At 42.0% G+C, this 24,757-nt stretch overlaps 1 protein-coding gene across 1 annotated transcript in view; it reads left to right on the forward strand.

Moving 5' to 3' along the window:
* Positions 1-950: 950 nt before the first annotated feature.
* The window catches only part of LOC134403154 (deleted in malignant brain tumors 1 protein-like), a 36,045-nt gene continuing 12,238 nt past the window's right edge, over positions 951-24,757 (forward strand). Inside the window, exons 1-14 of the mRNA XM_063133263.1 lie at positions 951-1,305; positions 4,133-4,474; positions 4,698-4,736; positions 5,793-6,119; positions 6,251-6,289; positions 7,149-7,479; positions 9,041-9,084; positions 10,927-11,259; positions 11,353-11,418; positions 12,492-12,836; positions 14,614-14,919; positions 17,128-17,469; positions 18,785-19,126; positions 20,476-20,802. Coding sequence (XP_062989333.1) covers positions 951-1,305; positions 4,133-4,474; positions 4,698-4,736; positions 5,793-6,119; positions 6,251-6,289; positions 7,149-7,479; positions 9,041-9,084; positions 10,927-11,259; positions 11,353-11,418; positions 12,492-12,836; positions 14,614-14,919; positions 17,128-17,469; positions 18,785-19,126; positions 20,476-20,802 — 3,538 coding nt within the window. The remainder of the gene's footprint in view (positions 1,306-4,132; positions 4,475-4,697; positions 4,737-5,792; positions 6,120-6,250; positions 6,290-7,148; positions 7,480-9,040; positions 9,085-10,926; positions 11,260-11,352; positions 11,419-12,491; positions 12,837-14,613; positions 14,920-17,127; positions 17,470-18,784; positions 19,127-20,475; positions 20,803-24,757) is intronic.

Raw genomic sequence — 24,757 nt, forward strand, 5'->3', positions numbered from 1 at the left:
ACAAGCAGTGAGAGATATGAACATAGGCATTATGCCACCAATCCGGGCTGATGACAATAATAGGCATGCTTGGGCCTTTGTCAAGGGCCCACACCCCAGCAGGGTCCACTGACAAGAGCCCACTGGACTTGCTCCTTCGCTTCACCTTTGCAATTTGCTTTCTCACCTGCCTCTTGCTCTGTCCTACATTTGACACATACACAGACCTGCCTCACCCCCTCACAGCTGGTGCGGAAAAAAACCATGCTGTCTAGCCTCCAAAGTCAGGTAAGTGACCTTGAAGGTGGGGGAAAGGGGACGTTGCAGTGGGCAGGGAGGGGAGGAGGCCAGAGATGGCAGGATATGTGTTACCCTAAGACTCCTCCACCCTCTTTCCTTCCCTCTCTGGAGCACCTCGCCAGGCAGGCTGAAAAATACGTCTAGTAAAATCTGCAGGGTGGGAGGAGGACAGGGAAGCAAAGATCGTCTTTATCGCTCCTCCCACCCTGCATTGGTTACCTCCAAGTTAGGGGGCTTCCAACTTGGAGGTATGCAACTGATTTATTTAATTATTTTAGCACTTTTATCCCGCCCTATAGCCAAAAAGGCTCTCAAGGCAGCTTACAAAAATATTTCTTAAAACAGTCCCTGCCTACAGGCTTACAGTCTAAACAACATGACACAAAAGGAAAGGGGATTGTGTGTGTGTGGGGGGAAGCAAATTCAGGCACTAGATTCTTAATTGCTAAGTTCAGCAGCTGCTGCTTCTCCCTCTCCCTCTAATAGCCTCATACAGATCAAGACACGATGGAGGGATTTCTGGCTGCTGCTTCCTTTCCCTCTGATGACCTGTGACAGCTGGTAGCAGGAGGGAGGAGGCTCTCAGCTGGAGCTAGAGCCAGGCACGATGGAGAGGTGCTTGGCTGCTGCTTCTTTTCCCTCTGAATTGTGTCCTGAAGCTCATTGCCAATATGGATGAACTGGAACAAGACCAAAATGCTATGTTTATGTACAAACAAGTCCAAGAGTTAACACTTCTGAAGTTTATCTTTATGAAACACAACTTGACTTTCAACTCCTGTTTCTTGACAGCTACCATGTATACAACACCAGAAGCCAAAGATGTCTTTGGAACGACCCATACAGCAAATGAGAGTAAAACAATATCTACAACTGAAGTTCCGAAAACACCTTATGGAGTTTCAGAAGGATCCAAAGTAACTCATGCAGTAAGCAAGAATGACGAAACTGTAACTCCCAGACTGTCACCCACATCTCACGGAGTTGCAGAAGACTCAGGGACAGCTAGTCCTGCCTCTACGCAAGGTACTGTAACTTAACTCGATTATTTTATTTCAGCAGATGAGCAAGAACGGATAAAAATCAAATGTAATATATATGGTTAGCTTTGGGGCATGTCTAGATGAGAGGGGTGGAGGGGGAAGATCTTTCAATAAGATGATCATGACTTTCCCCACCCACCCTACGTATACATGTGTGTGCGACGTCCAGGAAGGAAGAGGATGTCGTGCCTGCCATTTTGTTGTTGTTTTTTAATCGAGAAAGCACAGGAGTGCTCGAATGAAAATGTTAGGGTGTTTTTAAAAAAAACAACAACACTCCTGCTCCCCCCACCTCACCCCCAATGGGCACAGAGCTCCTGAGGAGCTCCGTGCCCTGTGCCCCAGTCCTGGCTCCTCACGGTTACTCGTGAGGAGCTGAGACAAACAGTGACGCCCGGAATGTGGGGAAAACCAGAATTAAACTGTAGGGCCATATCCTGGGGCATGGGAGGGATCATCCCTCCCTGCCCCTGGGATCCCCCGTGCGTCATGCACAGGGATGATCCCAGGGATATTGCCCTGTCTAGCCATGCCCTTGGATTAAGGCTGGGGGAGAAATTCAACTGTACCTAATTGCACATGTTTGAAGCACTACACAAACTGAAACTCAGTTGTTCTTCAAAATTTGCACTTCTCTGGATACTTTGATGGAGTTCTCCAATCAAAAAATGCATACAGAATTATGTATATTAGGGTAAATGACATTAAAATGCATTATATCAGGGGAAATTGGCTCCAAATAAATGTGTATAAATACAAAAACGCTAATGAATGTTGATGTCGCAATTTTAAGAAAATCTCAAAGTCGGAATGAATCAAATTTAAGACTGGAGAAATTCTCAAAATTTGAGATGAAATTAACCTAAGATTTGAAAAACCTGAAACTGAGAGAAATTGAAATGGACAGATTGATTCATTTCTAGTCTGGGTATGGAATTTCTGTGGGAAATGAGAGTAAATGACTATGTGAGTAAGTGAAAGCTATGACTGATCTCTCAGTTGTATGTAATACATGAGTTTAGAGGGTGGGATGGGAGAGGGGGAAGCAGCTCCCTTTAATGAGAATCGAGGAGCTAGAATGATGTTTCATTGGAGATACCATGCTGCTTTTGGGGCCCTGTGAATGCCCCCTCCCAGCTTTTCCACTCATGCTCCAGGATTGGTATAGTCATGGGATAGCTGACTTTGGGGGAAAGACTTTGGGGCAGCCAAGTCAGATTACCTTGGGAAAAGGGAGGTATGGTTTGGAAAGGGGAGGTATGGAATAGAAAATATTGTAGGCTTAATGCAAACATGGTGTAATACATGAAGCATGTTTTTGTCTTTTTATACACAGTGAAGCTTATTTCTCTCCAGCAAGCGAACTTGAGAACTTGTTGGGTTGTTCAGGATGGTTAACAAGCTGCACTGCATAATTAAGCCACCCTGCAGAAAATGTGCTATGTTCAGACAACACGTTAACCCATGGTTCAACAACCCATGATTCAACCACTGAGCATAAGTTAGAGCGTTGTGTGAACTCATCCATGGTTCTCAGGGTGGGTTGTTTGGGAAAAACAACCCAACCTGATAAGATTGGTCTAGGTTCAATCAACATACTAATCAACTATAGAAAACAAATCTTTGGCTTGAGTGTTGTGCAAACCCAGTCTATGTGCTGGAGCCAGACAAAGTTGAAATTAGGTTCCATTGAAATCAAATAGATAACTAAGTCATAACTAAAGTTAATTCCTATTAAAGTTAATGAAAATTGAGATCAACGAACTTAGTCTGGATCTACCCCATTATGGTTACTTCATGAAGATGATTTAAGAAACCACAGTCATCTTTGCTTCCCTGTGGCATGTACCAAAAATGACAAGTGTTTATACTGCAACTTCAAGAGTTGTTATAATCATGTCACTTCATAAGTCTGTTTTCTACCAAAATATTCAAAGCAATGTAGAACAATAAAAAGTTTATTTAAAAATATATATATTTGCAAGTGCCCAGATTCTTAGAAACAGTATAGGGTATAGGGGCATGGTTCCATGATAGATTACATGCATTCTGTAGAGAAAGTCCCACATTCAGTCCCCTGCATTTCAAATTTTTAGAAGTTCCAAGAAAAACTTACACTTTAGACCCAGAGGAACCCCTGCTAGTCAGAGTAGGAAATGGTCTAGTTCACACAGCATAATAACACAGTTTCTCTCCCTCCAAAAAGGCTATTGTATATTACACACACACACACACACACACACACTGACCCACACACAATACACTGGTTACATTCTCCATCAACTTCAACTTTTGCAGTGTATTCACCAACAGAAACATCAATAAGTTCTGTGTCCTTAAGCTTGGTGAATGGGGAAAACAGATATCAGGGTCGACTTGAAGTCCAATACAATAGGAATTAAAGAACTGTCAGTGATAATGGTTGGTACAAAGATGATGTGAGGGTTACGTGCAGACAACTTGTGTGCAGGAAAACTGAGGAGGCAGCAATATATGTTAGACCAGGCCTGAACATAGGCATTTTACATTGAACAGCAATGCAGTAAACAACCATGCAACACTACTTAGTTAAGCCTTTATTGTATGTACAAGCACAATGAGTCTATGAAGACAAGATTTAAAATATTTATTATTGTATCTCATATCTCTTGAAATTAGGAACTCCTCCAGCTACTACAGAGGGGAGTGTTACAACTAGTAAGTACAGATGCAGCTTTGTCCTTTTTTTTAACAATATTTTTTACAAGGATTTCAATTATATATGATCAAGCATGAAATATGCTGGTTACATCCTTCATCTCCTTTTGCAGAGTACTCACCAACAGAAACATCAGCAAGTTCTGTGTCCTTAAGGCTGGTAAATGGGGAGAACAGATGCCAGGGTCGAGTTGAAGTCCATTACAATGGGAAGTGGGGGACAGTCTGTCATGACGGTTGGGACAAAGATGATGCTGAGGTTGTATGCAGGCAACTTGCCTGCGGAGAAGTCATTGAAGCTCCAATGAATGCCCAATTTGGTCAAGGCCCTGGTGACATCCATCTGAATGAAGTGCATTGCAGAGGGAATGAATCATCTCTTGAAGAGTGTGCCCATAACGGATGGGGAGTCCATGATTGCCGACACAAGGAGGATGCCAGTGTTATCTGCTCCGGTACTTTCAATTATTTTCAGAATGTACCAATTTGGATAATAATTAGACTTGCATGCTTAAATGTAGGAGTTTATTATTTATTTATTTATTTATTTATTTATTTATTTATTTATTACATTTTTATACCGCCCAATAGCCGAAGCTCTCTGGGCGGTTCACAGAGTTATTCTGTCCATACATAAACACTGACTCAAATCATATATATTCTGACTTTTTCAATTAGAAACTCTTCCAACACCTACAGGGAATCCTCTTTCATCAGGTAAGTGTTGATGGAACTATCATTTGCACCTTTTTTTTCTACTGAAGATGAGCGTTATGCACTTAGACAGCAGACCCTTTGAAGTAATATAATATTAAATACAAAGCCTGAAGCAACATATTTACTAAGCACATCTGCTCACACATTTTGGAGCACCAGGAGAAGATTCTGTGATTGGGCAATGGCTCCAGCTGTCTCTTTGGATCCCATACACTACTAGTAGTCATTGGCATCCAAAGGCCTACAGACTCTGAAGAGCTGGCAACGAGCCTTGGATTTGTCTGTTTCCTCCTCCCTTCAGCCACCATGAATAACACTTGTAGTCTTGGATTACAACAAACCATAGTTGGCTATTACATATTAACCAAGCAAATGATCAGTTCTTCTGACATCGTTTGTCCTCAGCCCAGGAACAAATTTTGGCTTGTGAGTTCAGATGAAACTATAGATTGACGGACTTACATCCATCTGCTCTCTGGGTGTTTGCTGAACCAACGCCTGCCCCAACTTGCTACACAAGACACTGGAGCATCGTGGGTCCACCTGTCCCCCTTCTTGAGCTGCCATTTTATGTACAAATGTGGCTCAGGAGTTTTCTGGAAATGTTATGTTGTGTAACTGGTGACCATAAAGTGAACATTTACGCAACCTTGCAGGTGTAAATGGACCCTTTACACCTGTAATGTTGCATAAATGGGCCCATTTACAGCTGCTATCTATGTAATATTACATTTCCAGGAAACCACACTTGTAAAATGGTGGCTTGCTAAAAAAAATGGGCGGTAGCTTGGGCAATTACAGACTGCATGGCACTTAGCAAATGGGTCTATTAAGTAGTGGTGGATTGACATGGGAGTCCAGGAGGCTGAAGGAGGGAAGGGGACTCCTCCAGCTACTACAGAGGGGACTTTTACAACTAGTAAGTACAGACTAAGCTTTGTCTTTTGTCCTTTTCTTTTTTTACAATATTTTTACAAGGATTTCAATTATATATGATCAAGTGTGAAATATGCTGGTTACGTTCTTCATCTCCTTTTGCAGAGCATTCACCAACAGAAACATCAGCAAGTTCTTTGCCCTTAAGAGTGGTGAATGGGGAGAACAGATGCCAGGGGCGAGTTGAAGTCTATTACAATGGGAAATGGGGGACAGTGTGTGATGATGGTTGGGACAAAGATGATGCTCAGGTTGTGTGCAGGCAACTTGCCTGCGGAGAAGTCATTGAAGCTCCAATACGTGCCCAATTTGGTCAAGGCTCTGGTGACATCCATCTGAATGAAGTACATTGCAGAGGCAATGAATCATCTCTTGAAGAGTGTGCCCACAGTGGATGGGGAGTCCATGATTGCCGACACAAGGAGGATGCCGGTGTTATCTGCTCCGGTACTTTAGATTATTTTCAGATTATACCAACTTGGATTATAGTTAGACCTGCAGTCTTAAATGTAAGAGTTATTCTGTCCGTAAAGTAAAAACCAAATTAAAATTTATTTGTTCTGACTTTTTTCAATTAGAAACTCTTCCAACGCCTACAGGATATCCTCTCTCATCGGGTAAGTGTTGACGGAACTATCACTTGCACCTTTTTGTCTATAGCAGATGAGTGTTATGCACTTAGACTGCACACCCTTTGAACTAATATAATATAAAACACAAAGGCCAGAGACTGAAGCAAAATGTTCACTAAGCAAATCTGCTCACACATTTTGGAGCACCAGGAGAAGATTCTGTGAGTGTACAATGGCTCCAGCCGAGGCTCTTTTTATCTCATGCACTACTAGTCATTGGTATCCAGCTAACTACTGGCTCTGAAGGGGTGGCCATGAGCACTGGAATTGTGTGTAACCTCCTCATCCACCATGAATAGCACTTTTAGTCATGGATTACAACAAACCCAACAAACTATTTATTTATTTAGCACTTTTCTAATTTGCCTAATAACTGCTATTTTGTATACTTTTTTTAATATTCACTGTTTTAAACTTTTGTAAACCACCCAGAGAGCTTCGGCTATGGGGCAATACATAAATTTAATAAATAAATAAATACATCAAACAGCAACAGAGTGTTCTGTGAATAGCCTGAGAGTGAGACAACAGATGTGTAGGCCAGGTAGCTGTTGCAAACAACCCTGAAACACTACTGCCTTAAGCTAGCGTATGTAGAGCCCCATTGCATCTATGAAGACAAGGTTTGAAATACTTAATGTTGTGTATCTCATGTCTTTTAAAATTAGGAACTCCTCCAGCTACTACAGAGGGGACTTTTACAACTAGTAAGTACAGACTAAGCTTTGTCTTTTGTCCTTTTCTTTTTTTACAATATTTTTACAAGGATTTCAATTATATATGATCAAGTGTGAAATATGCTGGTTACGTTCTTCATCTCCTTTTGCAGAGCATTCACCAACAGAAACATCTGCAAGTTCTTTGCCCTTAAGAGTGGTGAATGGGGAGAACAGATGCCAAGGGCGAGTTGAAGTCTATTACAATGGGAAATGGGGGACAGTGTGTGATGATGGTTGGGACAAAGATGATGCTCAGGTTGTGTGCAGGCAACTTGCCTGTGGAGAAGTCATTGAAGCTCCAATACGTGCCCAATTTGGTCAAGGCTCTGGTGACATCCATCTGAATGAAGTACATTGCAGAGGGAATGAATCATCTCTTGAAGAGTGTGCCCATAGTGGATGGGGAGTCCATGACTGCCGACACAAGGAGGATGCTGGTGTTATCTGCTCAGGTAGGTTCAATTATTTTCAGATTATACCAACTTGGATTATAGTTAGACCTGCAGTCTTAAATGTAAGAGTTATTCTGTCCGTAAAGTAAAAACCAAATTAAAATTTATTTGTTCTGACTTTTTTCAATTAGAAACTCTTCCAACACCTACAGGAAATCCTCTCTCATCGGGTAAGTGTTGATGGACCTATCACTTGCACCTTTTTTTCTATAGCAAATGAGTGTTATGCACTTAGACTGCACACCCTTTGAACTAATATAATATAAAACACAAAGGCCAGAGACTGAAGCAAAATGTTCACTAAGTATATCTGCTCACACATTTTGGAGCACCAGGAGAAGATTCTGTGAGTGTACAATGGCTCCAGCCGAGGCTCTTTTTATCTCATGCACTACTAGTCATTGGTATCCAGCTGACTACTGGCTCTGAAGGGGTGGCCATGAGCATTGGAATTGTGTGTAACCTCCTCATCCACCATGAATAGCACTTTTAGTCTTGGATTACAACAAACCCAACAAACTATTTATTTATTTAGCACTTTTCTAATTTGTCTGATATCTGCTATTTTGTGGGCTGATTACACTCATTTAAAAAACTGTAAAGCCAATTTAAAAGGCAGTTATTCAATCTGGGACATTACCAAACATGGATAACTGTCACCACCCTATCTCTGTCCAGACATGGTTGCAGCTGTTATATCAACCTAAGCTTATAATAGGAACTCCTAACCAGCAAGGCCACCTAAGCCTCAAGTAACAATGAGGAATGCAGGAGAACCTCAAGGCTGCATGCCTGATCTTTCAGGGTGGAGTGCAACCCCCTCAATGGCAGGTTGAACACTGCTCAGCTGGGCAGATGAGCTACCTGCTAACAATACCTCCACCTTGTCTGGATTGATCTTCAGTTTGTTGGCCCTCTTCCAGTCCATTACCCTTCTCAGGCACCGATTTAGGACATCCACTGCCTCACCTGGGTTTGATGAAAAGGAGAGGTAGAGCTGGGTGTCATCTGCATACTGATGACACCTCTGTTCACATCCCTGGATAAACTCCCCCAGAGACTTCATGTAGATGTTTAATAGCATGGGGAATAAAATAGAGCCCTGTGGGGAAAAAACATGACATAATTGCTATGGAACAGAGCAATAATCCCACAGAATCACTTTCTGGAAACCACCAGCCAAGTAGGAACGGAACTACTGTAAAACATTGACCTCAACTCCCAACCCAGACAGCCACTCCAGAAGGATAACATGGTCAATGAAAGCTGCTGAGTGATATTGAAAGCCACTGAGAGGTCCAGTAGAACCAACAGGGTTGCACTCCCCCTGTCTATCTTGGCAAAGGTCATCCCATGGGGCAACCAAAGCAGTTTCTGTCCCAAATTGAGCGTAAAGATGAAAATAAACTTCATCCAAAAACGACTAGAGTTGATCAGCATATCCAAGCACCTTGCCCAAGAGAGGAATGTTAGCAACTGGCCTATAGTTGTTCTCCACTTCCAGGTCTAGGTTAGGTTTCTTTGTCAGCTCTTTTAAGGAAGCTGGTACTGCTCCCTCTCTCAAGGAGGAATGTGCAATCTCCCAGAACTAACCGGCTATCCCCTCCTTATTAGATGTAACAAGCCAGGATGGGCAGGAATTGAGTATACAAGTGGTAAGTCAAACTCATCCAAGCACCATGTCTGCATCCTCATGTCTTAACTACTGGAAATCATTTAATACAGCTGGACCAGATGGTGCTCTGGACACCTCTGTTAAAGGGACCACACTAATAAGGGAGACCTGGTCATGCCAAATATGAACAATTTTATCTTCAAAATGTTATGCACATTTCTCACAGTGAACTGTTGAGGGTGTGACCAATTCCCTCTCAGGGTCAGATTGTAATAACCCATTCTCCACCTGAAATAACTATGTTGGATGATAGTTGAAGATGCTATTGAGCTGGGAAAGATCTTCTTTGCCAATCGCATGGTAGGCTTGATCACAAGCTCTAAACAGTGTTTGGTTGGATTTAGCATGGATCTCTTCACTTGTGTTCCAGCCAACAGCCAGCTTTATTGCCCTCTGCTCCAAGGTATACCAAGGAGATAATTTGGCTCTGCTAAGGGGGAAAGGGAGACAATTCCATATCCCATAAAGTGACCAGGGTTTTGACAAGAGCACCTGTCATTCCAACTGGAAAATCCCCCAGAGCTCTTTGGAAGTCTCTAGGCTTCATGAGTCTCTGGGGTGGGGTGGGGTAGACCATTCTAATAGCCCCCCACACACTTGCAGAGGGAAAAAGATGCTGAAAGTCTAAACATTCAGATCACTATCTCCCTGCCCAACTGAGAAAAGCAAATCCAGAGTGGGGCATGCAGCATGTGCTGGGCCAATGACATGTTGACATAGCCCCATAGTTGTTATGGTATCTGTGAAGTACTGAGTTGGTACCACAGCCTCAGCATGAAGTTTCCCCAGGACAATCATCCTGAGAGTCCTCAGTAACAGGTTGGAGACTACCTCTATCAGCTTAGGCAAGGAGCTGCTGGGTAGCATGTTGCGCGGTACACCATAAAAATCCTTAATCTGTCCCAAGTTCCCAACATCACATCTAAACACTCAAAATTAGCACTCCAGCAGGCACGATGGCCTGGATATAGAGAGAAAATCCCTATTGAACACTGAAAATGTCCCCTCGCCAACTCTTGGGTCAAAACCTTTGCTATCAAACAAGGAGCAAATTTTGGCTTCAGATGAAACCGCAATCCAGGAATGGAAGTTTTCAAATGCCAAATGCAAGGGGTGGAGAAGGAACATGGGAAGGGCTGGCTGTAGCATGAAGCTGACCATGGCAGCTGGCTCAGGCATTAGATGCTGAGAGGCAGGGTTGGGGGAACAGGGCTGTGTGTGCTATGCAGCCTGCCTTACATGTCCTAGGCTAGCCTGTTATCCTTAGGTGCAATAGAAGATGCTGTCCTGCCTCCAGTGTTGAAGGAAGATTCCACTTTGCTAGACTGAAGTGCCAGTCTGGCCGGCTTTATGACGTGGAATAGGTGGAAATGCCAATTCATGCTTTGCCTGAGGAGGCAGCAACATATGTTAGGTCATCCCTGAACATGGACATTGTATGTCAGACAGCAACAGAGTGTTCTGTAAATAGCCTGAGAGGGAGATGAAAGATGTGTAGGCCAATTAGCTGTTGCAAACAACCCTGAAACATTACTGTCTTAAGCCATCATTATATATACAGGCCCATTGCATCTATGAAGACAAGGTCTGAAATATTTACTGTTCTTTCTTGTATCTCTCCTCCAGCTCCTACTGAAGGGAGTGTTACAACTAGTAAGTACAGATGCATATTTGCCTCCTCCCCCCCTCTGCTATTCCTACTCGGATCTCAATTATATATGATTAAATGAGAAATATGCTGGTTACATTCTTCATCTCCTTTTGCAGAGTACTCACCAACAGAAACATCAGCAAGTTCTTTATCCTTGAGACTGGTGAATGGGGAGAACAGATGCCAGGGGCGAGTTGAAGTCCATTACGATGGGTCTTGGGGGACTGTCTGTGATGATGGTTGGGACAAAGATGATGCTCAGGTTGTATGCAGGCAACTTGCCTGTGGAGAAGTCATTGAAGCTCCAATACGTGCCCAATTTGGTCAAGGCTCTGGTGACATCCATCTGAATGAAGTGCATTGCAGAGGGAATGAATCATCGCTTGAAGAGTGTGCCCATAGCGGATGGGGAGTCCATGATTGCCACCACAAAGAAGATGCCAGTGTTATCTGCTCAGGTACTTGCAAGTATATTCCAAATACACCAGTTTGCAACATAACTGGACCTACACATTCAACTTCAGAAGTTATTCTGTCTGTATAGTAACAAGTAAATGAAACTTCTTCTTTTCTCTTAGAAACTCTTCCTACCCCTACAGAGAATCCTGCTTCATCTGGTAAGTGATGAAGGAGCCATACCTTGCAACATTTTTTGCAGATGAGCATTATGCACTTAGACTGTATAGCCTTTGAAATAACATAATGTAAGACAAAGGTGAGGGTCTGAAGCAACATATTTACTAAGCTCATGAGCTCAGACCTTTTGGAGAAGTTCATGTGAATGGGCATTGGCTCCACCTACAGCTATTTGGACTCCACATGTTGGTATCTAGAGGCCTACTACCTCTGAAGAGGTGGCCATGAACACTGGGTTTGTGATTCCTCTTCTCCCTTCTGACACTGTGAATAGCAATTTTAGTCTTGGATTGCAAGAAACCCTAACCGACCACTATTTCTAAAGCCAGGAAACTATAACTTCTGCAAACATCACTTACCTCAATTCAGGAACAAATTTCAGCTTGTGTGTTCTGGTGAAACTGCAAGCTTAGAATGGAAGTTTTCTGTTTTCATATGTGAGGGGAAGTGAGCGAACGTGGCAGCTGGCACATTCAACAGATGCTGAGGCGCAGTGTTGGGGTTCAGAACTCTTTGTGTCTTGCAGTCCGCCCTGCACCCCCAAGCTAGAGTACTATCAGGTGCAATGGAGGATGCTCTATTGTCTCCAGTGTTGAAGCAAGATTCAACAGTGTAAGATTCAACTACCTGTCTGATGGGCTTAACCAAATGGACTGGTGGAAGTGCCATCTTGTCCGTTGCCTGAGGAGGAAACAATGAACATGAGCGTTTCACATCAGAAGGCAACACAGAAGTGTATTAATAGTTAGAGGGTGAGACCAAAGATATGTAGGTCATTTAGCTGTGCCAAATAAACCTGAGTTTCTACTGTCTTGATCCTTCATTGAATGTACAAGCCCTTTGAATGTATAAAGACATGGTTTGAAATACTTACTGTTGTATCTCATGTCCTTTAAAATTAGGAGCTCCTCCAGCTACTACAGAGGAGAGTTTTACAACTAGTAAGTACAGATGCATTATTGTCTATTTTTATAATGATCTGAGATATATATGATCAAATGAAAAATATACTGGTTACATTCTTCATCTCCTTTTGCAGAGTACTCACCAACAGAAACATCAGCAAGTTCTTTATCCTTGAGACTGGTGAATGGGGAGAACAGATGCCAGGGGCGAGTTGAAGTCCATTACGATGGGTCTTGGGGGACTGTCTGTGATGATGGTTGGGACAAAGATGATGCTCTGGTTGTATGCAGGCAACTTGCCTGTGGAGAAGTCATTGAAGCTCCAATACGTGCCCAATTTGGTCAAGGCTCTGGTGACATCCATCTAAGTGATGTACAATGCAGAGGCAATGAATCATCTCTTGAAGAGTGTGCCCATAATGGATGGGGAGTCCATGATTGCCGACACAAGGAGGATGCCAGTGTTATCTGCTCAGGTACTTCTAACTATTTTCGAAATACACCAGTTTGTATAAAAATTTGAGTTCATGCATTCAAACATAGAAGCTTTTTTGTCCGTATATTAAGAACTGGGGAAAAAAAACTTTCTTTTTTCTTATTTTTCCCACTAAGAAACTCTTCCAACTCCTGTGGAGTATCCTTCCTCAGCTGGTAAGTGATGATGGAGCTACCCTTTGCAACTTTTTTTGTACAGGAGATTAGCATGATGCATTTAAAATGCACATGGTTTCAACTAATGCAATGCACATGGTTTCAACTAAGGTAATGTAAGTTTTACATTACCTTAGTCGAAACCAAGTGCATTGCAAGTCCGGAGTTTGAAGCAGCATATTTTCTAAGCACATGAGCTTAAAAGTTTAAGAGCACCAGGAGAAGATGCTGTGAATGGGCAATGGCTCCACATGTGGTTTTTTGGATCCCATGCACTACTAATCATTGGTATCCAGAGGCCTACTGGCTCTGAAGATTTCTGATTACCGTCTTCTCATCATACACCATGGACAGCAGTTGTCATCTTGGATTACAACAAACCATAGCTGCTTATAATGGACTGCTAGATGTTGTGTTCCAGAAGCTTACTGGCTCTGAAGAAGTTGCCATGGGCACTGGATTTGTGATTTCCTTCCTCCCCTCATACACCATAGCAGTTGTAATCTTGAATTACAACATACCATAGTTTCCCATTGTGTCTAAAGCCAGCAAACAATACTTTCTGCCAATATCACTTGGCCTTAAACCAGAAACAAATTTCAGCTTGTGGGTTCAGCTAGAACTGCAAACCGAGAATGGAATTTTTGAATTGCCATATATGAGGGGTGGAGAAAGAACATGAGCAGGCCTAGTTCTAGTATTCTGCAGAGTAGGGCTGCTGCCTCTGGTAGCAGATGCTGAGAGGTAATGTTGGAGGACATAGCTGTGGATGCCATGTAGTCTACCCAGGACATCCTAGGCTAGCCTGCGATCCTCAGGTTCAGTGGATGACCCTGGCTGGATCTACACTACAACTTTAAAACAGTTTATAACAGTAGTGACAATTATTGGGGCCCATGACACACTCAATATACCATTTTCAAAGTGTTCATATCCTGCTTGGTGTTGATCTGATCTCTGTCCTGTCTCCAGTGTTGAAGGAAGAGTCCACTGTGCAAGACTCAACTGCTATTCTGGTTGAATTTTATACATGGAAAGAGTGGAATCACCAACTCAGCCTTTGCCTGAGGAGGCAGCAAAATATATTAAACCAACTTGGAACAAAGGTTTTTTTACAGCAGATGGCAGCACAGTGGTGTATAAATATTCAGAGAGTGGAGAAGGAGTATGGGAAGGGCTGGACACAGCTATTAGCACTTTGCCTGAGGAGGAAGCAATATATGTTAGGCCAGCCCTGAACATGGGAGTTTTACATTAGATGACAACACGTTATTCTGTGAATAGCCTGAGAGTGAGACAACAGATGTGTAGGCCAGTTAGCTGTTGCAAACAACCCCGAGACACTACTGTCTTAAGCTATCATTGAATGTACAGGCCCGTTGCATGTATGAAGGCAAGGTTTGAAATACTTACTGTTGTATCTCATGTCTTTTAAAATTAGGAACTCCTCCAGCTACTACGGAGGGGACTTTTACAACTAGTAAGTACAAATGTAGCTTTGTTGAATTTATAATGTTGCTAGGATCTAAATTACATATGATCAAATGAGAAATAGCTGGTTGCATTCTTCATCAACTTTTGCAGAGTACTCACCCACAGAAACATCAGCAAGTTCTGCATCCCTAAGGCTGGTGAATGGGGAGAACAGATGCCAGGGGCGAGTTGAAGTCCTTTACAATGGAAAATGGGGGACAGTCTGTGATGATGGTTGGGACAAAGATGATGCTCAGGTTGTGTGCAGAAAACTTGCCTGTGGAGAAGTCATTGAAGCTCCAATGAATGCCCAATTTGGTCAAGGCTCTGGTGACATCCATCTGAATGAAGTACATTGCAGAGGGAATGAATCGTCTCTTGAAGAGTGTGCCCATAACGGATGGGGAGTCCATGATTGCCGCCACAAAGAAGATGCCAGTGTTATCTGCTCTGGTACTTCCAAATATTTTCAGAATATACCAGTTTGCATAATAACTGGACCTACACATTCAACTTCAGAAATTATTCTGTCCATACAGTAACAACTGAATGAAATTTCTTTTCTTACTTTTCCACTTAGAAACACTTCCAACCCCTACAGAGAATCCTCTTTCATCTGGTAAGTGGTGAAGGAGCCATACCTTGCAACAATATATTATTATTATTATTATTATTATTATTATTATTATTATTAGTGGATGAACATTATGCATTTACACCCCTTGAAATACTATAATGTAACACACAAAGGTGAGAGTCTGAAGTAACATATTTATTAAGCACATGAACTCATCTTTGGGGGAGGAGTGGGGGGGAGAAGGTCATGTGAATGGGCAATGGCTCTGAAGAGGTGGTCATATTGCCTCAGAAACATGAGCGCTGAGGTTTGTGAGAATTCTTTTTCATCTGGTAAGTAGCAATGAAACTTTCTTTTGAAACTTCTTTTGTACAGCAGTTGAGCATTATGCACTTAGATGGCACACCCTTTGAACTAATATAATATAAAACACAAAGGCCAAAGTCAGAAGCAACATGTTTACTAAGCACATCAACTCACAGGTTTTGTAACACTGGAAGAGGAATCTGTGAGATGGCAATGGCTCCACCTGAGAACATAAGAACATAAGAAAAGCCATGCTGGATCACACCAAGGATCCATCTAGCCCAGCATTCTTTTCACAGTAGCCAACCAGCTGTTGTCTGGAAACGGACAAGCAGGTCACAAGTGCAACAGTACTCTCCCACTCATGCTTCCAAGCAACTGTTGTTCATAGGATTACTGCCTCTGATACTGGAGGTAACACATAGCCATCAGGACCAGTACCCATTGATAGCCTTCTCATCCAAGAAAGAACCACATGTGGTTCTTTGAGTCCCATGCCCCACTAGTCACTGGTATCCAGAGGCCTACTTGCTCTGAAGAAGTATCCATGAGTGTTGGAGTTGTGTGTTCCCTCCTCTCTTCATCCATCACAAATAGCAGTTGTAGTCTTAATTTACAACAAATCATAGTTGGCCATTCTATCTAAACCCAGCAAACGATCATTTCTGCAAACATTGCTTGCCCTCAAACCAGGAACAAATGTTGGCTTGTGGGTTCAGATGAACCTGCAACCCGAGAATGGAAGTTTTCAACTGCCAAATGCAACATTTGGGGAGAGAAAATGAGCAGGGCTGGCTGTAGTGTTAGGCAGAGAATGACAGCTGGCTCAGGTAGCAGATACTGAGAGGTACTGTTGGAATACAGAGCTGTGTGCACCATGCAGCCAGCACTGTATCCCCTATGCTAGCCTTCTATGCTCAGTTGCAGTGAAGGATGCTGTCCTGTCCCCAACACTGAAAGAAATCCCACTGTATAAAATCCAACCGCCATTTATTGATGACAGTTGACAAGAAATCAGGCCCTTTTTGAGCTCATTGTATTTCCATGGTGCCTCAAGCTTCACTTGCATTTACGAGCCAAGCCGCAACCTTTTCCTGAAATCCAAGAAGTTCTTCTGTTTTTTAAAAAAATCATTGTGTAAATAGAAATTTGTGCGAATTGCAGGTACAATTTGTGTCAATTTCTATTCATGCAAATTAATTAAAAAAAAACCAAAAACTGGAGAATCCACAAACGGGCCCAATTTGGGTCAGCTCATTGGGAAATGAGCAGACATCTCGAGGAACAAGCTGATGAAAGCTCAGCAAACTCCATCACTCTCTGCCAGGATGGACGGATTCCTCTGGCATCGCAACTGCCAGTCTGGCCAGCTTTGATCCATGGAATGAGTGGAAGTGCCAACTTGTCCATTGCCTGAGGAGACAGAAAAATATGTTAGGCCTGCCCTGAATGTGGATATTTTGTATATAAAAGAAACAGTAGCCTATCAATATCCCAAGAGTGAGATGAAAGATGTGTAGGCCAGATAGCTATTGCAAACTGATGGTTTAAGTCTTCATTGTATTTCCAAGCCCCCTGAGACTATGAAGTCAAGGTTTGAAATATTTTGTGTTGTATCTTTTAAAATTGGGATCTACTCCAGCTTCTACTGAGGGGAGAGGTACAACAGATAAGTACAGAAGTAGCTTTGCCTTCTTTTTTAACAATATTTTTTCAAGGATCTCAATTATTCATGGTCAAAAGCAAAATTCTGTGTTTGCATTCTTCAACTTTTGCAGAGTATTCACCCACAGGAACATCAGCAAGTTCTGCATCCCTAAGGCTGGTGAATGGGGAGAACAGATGCCAGGGGCGAGTTGAAGTCCTTTACAATGGGACCTGGGGCACAGTCTGTGATGACGGTTGGGACAAAGATGATGCTCAGGTTGTGTGCAGAAAACTTGCCTGTGGAGAAGTCATTGAAGCTCCAATGAATGCCCAATTTGGTCAAGGCTCTGGTGACATCCATCTGAATGAAGTGCATTGCAGAGGGAATGAATCGTCTCTTGAAGAGTGTGCCCATAACGGATGGGGAGTCCATGACTGCCGACACAAGGAGGATGCCAGTGTTATCTGCTCTGGTACTTCCAACTATTTTCAGAATATACCAATTTGCAAAACATCAAAACTAGCACAAGCAAATATAGAAGATATTCTGTCCCTGTAGTAAGAACCAAATCAAACTGTTCTCTTTTCTTACTTTTCCATTTAGAAACACTTCCAACCCCTACAGAAAATCCTCTTTCATTTGGTAAGTGATGCTAAAACATTTCCTTGCAACTATTTTGTACAGCAGATGAGCATGCTGCACTTAGACTGCACACTCTTTGAACTGATATAATACAAAACTCATATGCTATAGTCCAGCAACATGTTACTAAGCACATCAGGTCACATGTTTTAGAGTACCAGGAGAAGATTTGGGAATGGGCAATGACTCCACCTGTGGCTCTTTGGATTGAATGCACTACTAGTCATTAGCATCCAGAGGCTTCCTGGCTCTAAAGATGTGGCCATGAGCCTTTGATTTGTATGTTACCTGCTCCATTCATCCACCCTGAACAGTAGTTGTAATCTTGGTTTATGAAACAGGGGGGGGGGGAGAGAAATACATTTGGCCATTATGTCTAAACCCAAAATAGTATAATTTCTGCAAATATTGCTTGCTCTCAAACCAGGAACCAATTTAGCTTGTGGTTTCAGATAAAACCACAACCAGGACTGGATGTTTTCAGTTGCCATATGCAATGGGTGGAGGGAGAAAATGAGCAGGGCTGGCTCTAGCGCTAGGCAGAGTATGGTGGCTGGCTCAGGCAGCAGCTGCTGAGAGGCAGTATTGGAAAACGGAGATGTATGTGCCATGCAGCCCCTATGCTTGTCTGCTCTCATCAGGTGCAATAGGAGATGCTGTCCTGTTTCCTGTGTTGAAGGAAGATTCCACTGTGTAAGAAACAAGTGCCAGTCTGGTTGGCTTTACTACATGGAAGAGTTGGACACAGCTATTAGCACTTTGCCTGAGGAGGAAGCAATATATGTTAGGCCAGCCCTGAACATGGGAGTTTTACATTAGATGACAACACGGTATTCTGTGAATAGCCTGAGAGTGAGACAACAGATGTGTAGGCCAGTTAGCTGTTGCAAACAACCCCGAGACACTACTGTCTTAAGCTATCATTGTATGTACAGGCCCATTGCATGTATGAAGGCAAGGTTTGAAATACTTACTGTTGTATCTCATGTCTTTTAAAATTAGGAACTCCTCCAGCTACTACGGAGGGGACTTTTACCACTAGTAAGTACAAATGTAGCTTTGTTGAATTTATAATGTTGCTAGGATCTAAATTACATATGATCAAATGAGAAATAGCTGGTTGCATTCTTCATCAACTTTTGCAGAGTACTCACCCACAGGAACATCAGCAAGTTCTGCATCCCTAAGGCTGGTGAATGGGGAGAACAGATGCCAGGGGCGAGTTGAAGTCCTTTACAATGGGACCTGGGGGACAGTCTGTGATGACGGTTGGGACAAAGATGATGCTCAGGTTGTGTGCAGAAAACTTGCCTGTGGAGAAGTCATTGAAGCTCCAATGAATGCCCAATTTGGTCAAGGCTCTGGTGACATCCATCTGAATGAAGTACATTGCAGAGGGAATGAATCGTCTCTTGAAGAGTGTGCCCATAACGGATGGGGAGTCCATGATTGCCGTCACAAAGAAGATGCCAGTGTTATCTGCTCTGGTACTTCCAAATATTTTCAGAATATACCAGTTTGCATAATAACTGGACCTACACATTCAACTTCAGAAATTATTCTGTCCATACAGTAACAACTGAATGAAATTTCTTTTCTTACTTTTCCACTTAGAAACACTTCCAACCCCTACAGAGAATCCTCTTTCATCTGGTAAGTGGTGAAGGAGCCATACCTTGCAACAATATATTATTATTATTATTATTATTATTATTATTATTATTATTATTATTATTTGTGGATGAACATTATGCATTTAGACTGTACACCCTTTGAAATACTATTATGTAACACACAAAGGTGAGAGTCTGAAGCAACATATTTATTAAGCACATGAACTCATCTTTGGGGGAAGAGCGGGGGGGAGAAGGTCATGTGAATGGGCAATGGCTCTGAAGAGGTGGCCATGTTGCCTCTGAACAGGTGGCCATGAGCACTGGGTTTGTGATTCCTCTCCTCCCTTTATACACTGTGAATAGCAGTTTTATTTTTGGCCATATAGTTGGCCATTATTTCTAAAGCCAGAAAAGTATAATTTCTGCAAACTTCGCTTCCTTCAAATCAGAATCAATTTTTAGCTTGTGTGTTCTAATGAAAGTGTAACCCAAGAATGGACTTTTTCTATTGCCATATGTGAAGGACAGAGAGCAAATAGAGAGCTTCGGCTATTGGGCGGTATAAAAATGTAATAAATAAATAAATAAATAAATAAACAAACATGGCAGCTGGCATAGCAACAGATGCTGAGGGGCAGTGTTGGAGGACACAGCTTATGCACCATGCAGCCTGCCCTGCACCCCCAAGCTAGTGTGCTATCAAGTGCAGTGGAGGATGCTATCCTGTCTCCAATGTTGAAGCAAGACTCAGCTGTGTAAAATTCAATTGCCTGTCTGATGGGCTTCACCAAATGGAATGGGTGAAAGTGTGAAATTGTCCTTTGCCAGAGGAACAAAATACGTTAAGCAAGCCCTGAACATGAGCGTTTTACATCAGAAGGCAACACAGAGGTATATAAATAGCTGGAGCATGAGATCAAAAATACATAGGTCATTTAGCTGTTGCAAACAACCCTGAGACACTACTGTCTTACCCCTTCATTATATGTACAAGCCTACTGAACCTATGAGGACAAGATTTGAAATACTTATTCTTGTATCTCATGTCTTTTAAAAGTAGGAACTTCTCCAGTTCCTATTGAGGGCAGTGTTACAACAGGTAAGTACAGATGCAGCTTTGTCTTTTTTCACAATATTTTAGTGATTTCATCTATATATGATCAAAAGGGAAATATTGTGTTTGCATTCTTCATCCCCTTTTGCAGAGTATTCACCCACAGGAACATCTGCAAGTTCTGCATCCCTAAGGCTGGTGAATGGGGAGAACAGATGCCAGGGGCGAGTTGAAGTCCATTACAGTGGGACCTGGGGGACAGTCTGTGATGACGGTTGGGACAAAGATGATGCTCAGGTTGTGTGCCGAAAACTTGCCTGTGGAGAAGTCATTGAAGCTCCAATGAATGCCCGATTTGGTCGAGGCTCTGGTGACATCCATCTGAATGAAGTACATTGCAGAGGGAATGAATCATCTCTTGAAGAGTGTGCCCATAGTGGATGGGGAGTCCATGATTGCAGCCACAAGGAAGATGCCAGTGTTATCTGCTCTGGTACTTCCAACTATTTTCAGAATATACCAATTTGCATAATATCCGGACCTCCACATGCAAATATAGAAGTTATTCTGTCCCTGTAGTAAGAACCAAATCAAACTATTCTCTGAAAAAAAATTTCCTTTCTCACTTTTTCACTTAGAAACTGTTCCAACTCCTACAGAGAATCCTGCTTCATCTGGTAAGTGGTGAACTTAACATAATTTCTTTGCAGATGAACATTATGCACTTAGACTGTACACCCTTTGAAATACTATAATGTAACACACAAAGGTGAGAGTCTGAAGCAACATATTCTGTCCTTACAGTTAGAAATGATTCCCCGCCTCTTTTATGACTTTTTCGATTAGAAACTCTTCCAACCCTTACAGAGAATCCTCTTTCATCTTGTAAGTGGTGATAAAACTTTTCCTTGCAACTTTTTTTGTATAGCAGATGAGCACGTTGCACTTAGACTACAACGCTCATATGCCATAGTCCAAAGCAACATGTTACTAAGCACATCAGCTCACACATTTTGGAGTACCAGGAGAAGATTCTGTGAGTGATGAATGGCTCCAGCTGTGTCTAGATTTATTTATTTATTTATTACATTTTTATATCGCCCAATAGCTGAAGCTCTCTGGGCGGTTCACAGAAATTAAAACCATGAAAAGCATAAAAACAACAACTATTTAAAAACTTGAACCCCGCGCACTACTTGTCATTGGTATCCAGAGGCCTACTGTCTCTGAAGAGGTGGCCATGAACATTTGATTCATATGTTACCTCCTGCCATCATCCACCCTGAACAGTAGTTGAAATCTTGGTTTACAAAAAAACACACAAAATAAATTGTTACCAGAAGGAATATGCCAGTGTTATCTGCTCAGGTACTTTTAACTTTTTTCTATAAGCATCATATTTCTGAAAATGTGTACATTATTTTTCTGTTTTTAAGAACAGGATTTAACTTTTGTTTCTCTGCCTTTTCTAAAAAATTAGGAACTCTTCCATCCACTTCTAAGAATCTTGTATCATCTGGTAAGCACTGGCAATATTTTTCAGATGGCATCAGCATTGTGCATTTATACAAAATGGGATGGTTTCTGATATATTTAAGAATTGCTATTGACTATTTTATTAATACAATTTTCATTGTTTTCATTTTTGTTTGCTTTTCCTCAACTTGCTTTTTATTTTCCCAGCATGCACGCTTCATTTCATTTTTCTTGTTTTTGCAGTAGGAAGCATTCTTGCTTTCTGTTGGACTTTTTCGTACATTTCCTAATATCTGAGATACTTTTATAATGGTTTTAAACAATCTTAAAGCAGTTTTATGACACAACTCTCTGTGTGTATGGCACATGTATTATTATTATTATTATTATTATTATTATTATTATTATTATTATTATTTAAAAATGTAATTTCTCTTTATTTCTGGTTACATAAGATTTTATTTCCTTTTGTGGCACGTGTAAATAATGCCACAATAAATTTTAATTTCATTGGCCCCACACATTTGAATGTTGACAAGCCAAAACCAAAATAATATATGTGTTAAGTATGCTTTTCACAAAGTCAAAGCAAAGTCTGGTTAACAGGCTTGTTGCATTCTTGGTAAATTTCTGTTGTCAAAACTGGAAAAGCAAATTAATTATGGGAAAAATGAACAAAATCCTTTAGATTTTAATGGATTGCTCCCAGTAGTGTTCAGCTAAAGTAATGTTAAGAGAAGATTACTCTTTAAATAGTTAATGGAAGATACAAGCCAAAACCTCGCTGTTTCCTTTTGGGTTGTTTCCAAACCGGAGGGTTCCTAGCGCTGGCAATCTGAAGGAATTGTACATCTGTTCTGTCTTTTTCTCCTTAATACATTCTCTGTATTAAGGGAAAAGACAGAAAAGGCAGTGGGGGGAAATGGGGAGGTGTTGAGAAGATGCTGACATTTGGGGACATACACACACAAACTTCTGTTAATTAGGCAGGATGATGGTGTCATACAATCTTCATCTCTAAGTATCCCTGCTGTTTATGTATGATACTATGACATTTCATTTGTTTTATTTTCTGCAGCTCTAGCAGGAAATCCAACATCAGAGGCAACAGGTATTTATCACTGCATCCAATTCTAATAATAGGCTATGATGGATGCATGCTAGTGCATACATACACAATTGTGCATATAGTTTTGATGGTTTCATGTTGAACAGTTTCCACACAAAACCTCCAACCTGTTATTTTTGCAGTTAATGCAATGACAAATGCATTTTTACAGAAAATTGTACTGGACAACTTTCTCTGCTGAGAGGAAGTCTTCAAAATAAGCACTATCACAATTTCTTTTGCCGCTCTAATTTCAAGCTGTGACTCCAAGCCTGGCAAATGGAAAGAGCAGCTATGGTGTTACTTTTGAAGTCTACCACAATGCGAGCTGGAGAGCAATCTTAAAGACACTTGGGCCATATGTGATGTCATGGTTGTGTGCAGAAAACGTTGCTGTGAAGAAGTTATGTCTGCCCCCAGCAAAGTGCCTGGGTTGGTCAAAGCTCAACCAGCGTAACTTGGAATAGTGTGTAGTGCAAAATGATAGAACCATCTGTTGAACAGTGTCTCTTCAAAGGAATAGAAGGGAGAAGTAAGACCTGCAACAAAGTGCTGCAGCATGCCCTAGTTTTCGAGCGCTTCTCTCCAGGGTTCCTGCCATCAAGCCATGCCTGTCTCATAAATACTGTTAGCTATAAGGAGCCCAAGCAGAGCACTCACTCCCCATAAACCCAGTTTTCTTCTTTCCATTTTGAGTTGACACTAAGTCTTCCATAGCTATTGAACATGTTCATTCCTCATTGGGTGGTTTTTAAAACTTGTTGTTGTTGTTGTTGTTGTCGTCATTCTATTGGGATTTTTTGGGTGGAGTGTTAGATTTCGTTATACTTTTGCAACACTCAGCTTCTCCCAAACTTGCTGAAATCTCCCTCTTGGTTTTAAGAGGCTCTGTTTTGGCTGCCTTTCTGTCAACACTCATCACCTGAGTTCAATATCAGAGGGAGCGATGTTAGCATAAACTAGTTGTATAATTTATATTAGAGCATGGATTATTACTTGTTTAGGATATATATATTTGAGTAGAAAACTCATGTCATTTTGAGGTAGTTATATAACATATGCCAGGACAACTGCAATGATATTGAAGCCTCCACCCCACCCCACCCCCCAACCCCAGCATCCTGGCTTCAAAGCCAGGACGCTGGAGTTGGGGGTGGTGGTTTCAGAATGGCACGCCTGGAAGTCACTTCCGTGTGTGCCACTTCGAAGCCTCCGCCCTGCCCCCCAACCCAGCATCCTGGCTTCAAAGGCATGCCCTGGCACTCTTTTTTGCCTCCCTCCCTTGGCAAGCCTGGGGTGGGTGCTTCCCATTTAAAGGGGCTGTGCTCCTCTGGATCCTGCTGGTCTGGGTGCCCGGACTGAGCAGTGGTGGCCAGGCAGGGGAGCTGAGCTGAGGAGCTGAGAATAAAAAAAGGGCCATACTACATGTGGCCCCTTTAAATGGGAAGCACCTGCCGCATGCTTGCCGTGGGAGGGAAGGAAAAGAGAGTGAACGCAGCTTGGCGGGGCACACCAAGCAGGGTATGTTTCTTCATTAGTGTTTTGGTGCTTTTGAAACATTTCAATTCACCGTTAAAAGGACTCTTCTTAAACTGTATTAATACATGTGTGGATTCTTCCCCTACATATATGGTTTGGGACCAAATTACTTTCTCCCATAAAAATGTCCCTGGGTTTTAAGACCTTCTGGAGAGGCACTTCTCGGAAAAGACCACCTTGAGTGCCCCCCTGCCGCCCCTTTTCCTCTTAGCGCCCCTTGCCTCTTAATGTTTTTTTTAAATTTTGTATACTTTTTAACGTTTACCATTTTTAACTGTTGTAAACCTTTTGCCTTCCACTTTCCCTGGAGAAGATGCTGATGCTA

Source organism: Elgaria multicarinata, chromosome 8, assembly GCF_023053635.1.
Source record: "Elgaria multicarinata webbii isolate HBS135686 ecotype San Diego chromosome 8, rElgMul1.1.pri, whole genome shotgun sequence".
NCBI classification, from domain to species: Eukaryota; Metazoa; Chordata; class Lepidosauria; order Squamata; family Anguidae; genus Elgaria; species Elgaria multicarinata.